This window comes from Protobothrops mucrosquamatus, unplaced genomic scaffold (assembly GCF_001527695.2).
Source record: "Protobothrops mucrosquamatus isolate PMUCROS unplaced genomic scaffold, P.Mucros_1.0 scaffold8163, whole genome shotgun sequence".
Lineage (NCBI taxonomy): Eukaryota > Metazoa > Chordata > Lepidosauria > Squamata > Viperidae > Protobothrops > Protobothrops mucrosquamatus.
Window position 1 is genome coordinate 7,905 of NW_015393960.1, and position 5,074 is coordinate 12,978.

Here is a 5,074-nt window from a genome sequence, read left to right on the forward strand (position 1 = left end):
TCACATATACTAAATATATCATTTCTTCTGTATCCTATAGAAATACTTGATCCCCCTTAATAAATGCTCTTTTCTTTCTCTGAGTTATTTGGAGATTCGTACTTTCAAGTGGGCAAATGAGCCCCTTTGCAAAGGTCAAAATTTCTCTCAAGTTCAGGGATCAAATTCTTATTAGCTCCAAACCAAATTTGCAATGTTCGAGTTTGGAGGCTACAAATACACACCATCACCACCCAGTTGTCCAGAAAGAAGTGGAGATGATTCTTATATCAACCTATTTTTTATTGGCAAGCCTTCCCCCAGTTTGTATCTTTCCTCCATTTGTTCATATCTTCCCAGGGAACATGACGCCGAGTTCGAGAACCTCTGCCTAAGAGAGCTTTGCATGCTTAATTTCAGTTTTGGGTGTTCCCCTTTCTGTTGGCCTCTTAGCCTTCAGCTTGTCCGTGGCTGGGACCCACCCTTGACTGGCAAGATCCAGCTGAGCTGGGTTAGGATGGCAAAGGAGGCCTGTCATCTCCTGGGGAATCCTGAGGGCTTTGTGACCTCATCATCCCTGCAGGCCGAACTGTCAGTTATGTCAGTTACCAGAGGGAAGGGGGCTCCTAAGTGGTAAGTTAGTGTTCAGAAGGGCTCCTGGACTCTGGGCAGCCTTCCCTCTTTTGATAAACGACTATCAGGGAGGTAGATGGTGGTGAGGGTGAGAGTTTGGGTTGGGATGAGGATTAAGCTGAGGTTAGGGGGAAAGACAGGATGAGGATGAGAGGGAGGGTGAGAGTCAGATCAGTGGGACGGTTAGGGAGGGGGGACCAGAGAGGAATGGGACGGGGGGGGGGGCAGGGGAAAGGAAAGAAGAGAAGGTGAAGAGAGGGAGGGAGGGGAGAAGGGAAGGAGGATGGGGAGGGTGAGTCACCGTTGTGACTGCAGGCATATTTAGCGGTTTTTCCCCCATGTGAATTCTTTGATGTCGATAGAGGTGTCCACAAACAATAAAGTTCTTTCCACACTCAAGGTATTTGTATTGTTTTTCTCCCGAGTGGATTGATGCTGATAAAGACTTCCCTTCCCACAGAAACCCTTTCCACGCTCCAGGCATTTATATGGTTTCTCTCTTCAATGGAGTCTTTGATGTCTGTAAAGGTTTCCCCTCTGACTACAGCTCCTTCCATACTCCAGACATTTATATGCTTTTTCTCCTCTGTGAATGCTTTGATGTTTACGGAGACCTTGACTTTCAGTAAAGCTCTTTTCACACTGGAGGCATTTACAGGTAGTCCCCCAGGTACGAGAGTTCATTTAGCCAGTTTTCACAAAAACAAATTAATTCATGAAGGGTACTTACATTAGAAATTCAGAATTGCGACCAAAAAGGTCTGTCTTTCTTCTAAATCAAACAAAACAATATGGACAATATCACTGCTTGTAGCCTTTCTAGATTTTAAGCCTACATTTGATTTCATATGAGAGAAATCTTGATGAACGTGGAGAATACAGTACAAATGAGTCAAATGAGGCTGTTACAAAAAGGGACAATTTCAACCACACAATTTCAGTTTGGCATGTAACACAATCATTCCCCATTCATCTAGTAGACAAACTGGGCCTTTTAGGAGAATACAATAAAAAGGGATGTCACTTTTTCTCATTCAGCATTTGTATGAAATGTGCTAACCAACCTGGTACCTCTTCGGAAAAGACTCCCAGGGCTTTATTTAGACCTCCACCCTCTTTAAGTTGTATCTCCACTCCTTGACAGCTCATTTGATCGTCTCCTGCCTGAATCAGTGGACCCAGATTTACTTCTCCTCCAGGATATAGATAGTATCTCACGAAGTTTTGCTGGCCTTAGAAAGTCTCTTGTGTCTGCTAAAAAGCCTGGAAGACAAGGGGACCATTGAGAGCATCCATCTGGGGATGGCCTTACGTGTGCTGACATTTGGAAAACCTATATAGATTATATCAAAAATGAGATGGAGAAGCTCTTTCACAGCCACAAAAAAGAGGCTAAATTAGCCTTAGATTCAGCCACGTCACACTTACTTCAACTAGGTACCAAGTGGGATGATCATTTAAAGGCAATTTATTAGTCTATTATAGCGAAGAGATTTCCCTCAATGAAAAGAGAGAATCCAGGACACAGAATCTGGTTTCATTTTATACGCCTTATAGTAGAAAAAGTACAAAACAAGACTTGGTTTGATGGAAGAAATCATCCTCCTCATTTACGCCAGAGACATGGACAGTAACATCCCATAATATTAAGCATAACCATTGAAATGTACATTGCATTAAAAGGAGAACGTTCATATGGGGAAAAGTGTCACGAGTCAAATGAGGCTGTTATTAAAAGGTACAATTTCAGCCACAATTTCAGTTTGGCATTTAACACAATCATTCCCCAGCATCTAGTAGACAAACTGGGCCTTTTAGGCTTAAACGCTCTTTGTGTAACTGGATTCTTGATTTTCTTACCAACAGGCTGCAATATGTGCAAGTTGGAACAAATACCCCTAATACCATTTTCTTGAGCACAGGTTCTCCTCAGGGCTGCGTCCCAAGTCCCCTGCTCTTCACCCTGTTGACCCATGACTGTTGTGATAGGTTTGCCACCACCCATATTGTGAAGCTCGCAGATGATACAACAGTAGCGGTCCTTATTCATGATGACAATGAGGGAGCTTTCCGCAAGGAGGTTGAAGGGTTGGTGAACTGGTGTAAGGAAAACAGCCTAGTTTTTTATTATTATTATTAAAAGTTTTATAGGAGTTTTACAATATAATCCCCCCCCAAACCCTCCCTCCCCATCTTTCAATTTTTTATTAATTTTCAAATAAACAAATTCTTAATACAAATAGGATATACATTAATTTTTCAGAGATGCTCAGCAGCCCCCCCCCGCCTGCATCCCCCCTCTCTTTCACCCTTCCGACCTACTTCCCTCCTCCTCTCCTACCTACACTTCTCTCCTCTTTCCTCCTCTCACTGCCCTACATATCCCACCTCCTTCCTTCGGATGCAATTTGGGGGTGCTAGCCAAGCATCTCCTCTCAAAGAATACATTATTTCTCTATAACACTTTAATACACCAGGATTGCCTTCATCCCCTCCCCCCCCCAGACTTCCCAGAACTGAATACAGGGTTAAGCACATGCCATCCCTAATCTAAATAAAACTACCCAAACATAATACAATCAAATATTAACATACTTTAACTCTACTAAACCAATATCAACTTGACATACTGATAAGCGTAAATATAAAATATATATGCTATAATAAATAAATAAAAATAACATAAAATCTACTCAAAAGCTATATAATATTTGTTCACTTTGTACTTTCTCTGAATATAATCTATCCATCTTCTCCAAACCAAAATAATTTTTTCTTAAAATTGATCTTTCAAATATGTGGAAATCTTGGCCATTTCTGCAAAATACAAGACCTTTAATCTCCATTCATCCATAGTAGGTAATACATTCTTTTTCCAATATTGAGCAACCAAGCAGCCTAAACTGCAATCTGATCTGTCATCAATTATTCCTTCAACATAACAATAAAAACCTTTAAATTCTTATCCATTAGATTTAAAATAAAAGCTTTCTCTTTTGTTTTAATCTCATCCTCCAAATCTCTACGATTTTGTATCTGCTTTCGCCTATGTGCACTATTCATTGAAATTAGAGCACCTCTCATGTCATATTCATATTCAGCAAAATGCTGCTGTTACTGATTTGGTGCATATAAGCCAACAATAAGACATTTCTTTCCATTCAATAACAATTCAATAAGTACAAATTCTTCCTTCTGGGTCAAAGTCTATTAGTTTTGGCAGAAATTCTTTCTTTCTTCGGAGCTGGAGCAATAAAGTAAGGTCCCAATCTAGAATTAATCAAATACTTTTGGTCTTTCAAAATAATGTGAGTTTCTTAGAAACATATAATGTCATTTTTATATTATTTCAAATAATAAAAAAATTTCTCTTTTTTTTGTGGTGAATTCAAACAATTCACATTTAACATCATCAACTTAACCATCCTTTGCCTTATGAAGCTTCTGGAGCATTCCTTGTAAATCTGTCATCACAGATCTCTTTGGCCTTGCCCCTCCCATAGGTAAAAGCCTAGTTTTAAATACCAGAAAAACCATAGAAATCATTGTCGATTTCAGAAAAGGCAGGCACAGCCACACTTCTCTGTGCATTAATTATTCACCTGTGGAGATGGTTACCAGCATCAAATTCCTGGGTATGCAGCTAATGAGTAAAATTACATACCCCTTGAAAAAGTGTGTAAAATTATTCAAATTCCACTATTTGGCATCACAGAAGAGCACAATCATTAAACAGAGTGTAGCAATAAAGGGAATAATAAAATGGCGCTGGGCATAAGTTTACTTACTCCTCAATGTTTGGGCTGAGAATACAGTATTCACTCATGTTGACAAAGATTGAGATGGCAATGAAGGGTAAGAGTTCGCACCTGTCTTACTGAGCTGTACTTAGGTCTGTGATAAACATTCAAGTAGCTTCTTAGCGCAGTATTGCAGGCAGACTGTCCACAGCCTGGAGTTTGATTCTGACAGCGCTCAAGCCTTGACTCAGCCATACATCCTTCTGAGGATGGTAAAATGAGGATCTAAATTGCTGGCACCAATATGCAAATAATGTTTACCTTGGAAATCTCCCAGAGTGCGCTGTAAAGCACTATGGGGCGGCATATAAGCATAAATGCTATTGTTATTTCAGTGGTACCGTTGTGACTGAAGGTTTTTCCACACTCAGGCATATTTAGCATTTTTTCCCAATGTGAATTCTTTGATGTCGATAGAGGTGTCCAAAAACAATAACACTCTTTCCACACTCAAGGTATTTGTATTGTTTTTCTCCCGAGTGGATTGATGCGGACAAAGACTTCTCTTCCCACAGAAACCCTTTCCACGCTCCAGGCATTTATATGGTTTCTCTCCTGAATGGAGACTTTGATGTCTGTAAAGGTTTCCCCTCCGACTACAGCTCCTTCCACACTCAGACATTTATATCCTTTTTCTCCTCTGTGAATGCTTTGATGTTTAC

The 5,074-nt window shown here is 40.2% G+C and overlaps 1 protein-coding gene across 1 annotated transcript in view; it reads right to left on the reverse strand.

Moving 5' to 3' along the window:
* Positions 1–5,034, reverse strand: part of LOC107300723 (zinc finger protein 570-like) — a 7,599-nt gene extending 2,565 nt beyond the window's left edge. Inside the window, exons 1-2 of the mRNA XM_029287036.1 lie at positions 4,914–5,034; positions 914–1,047 (exon numbers count right to left, since the gene is read on the reverse strand). Of these exons, the coding sequence (XP_029142869.1) occupies positions 914–1,047; positions 4,914–5,034 (255 nt within the window). The remainder of the gene's footprint in view (positions 1–913; positions 1,048–4,913) is intronic.
* Between the last annotated feature and the right edge of the window lie 40 nt (positions 5,035–5,074).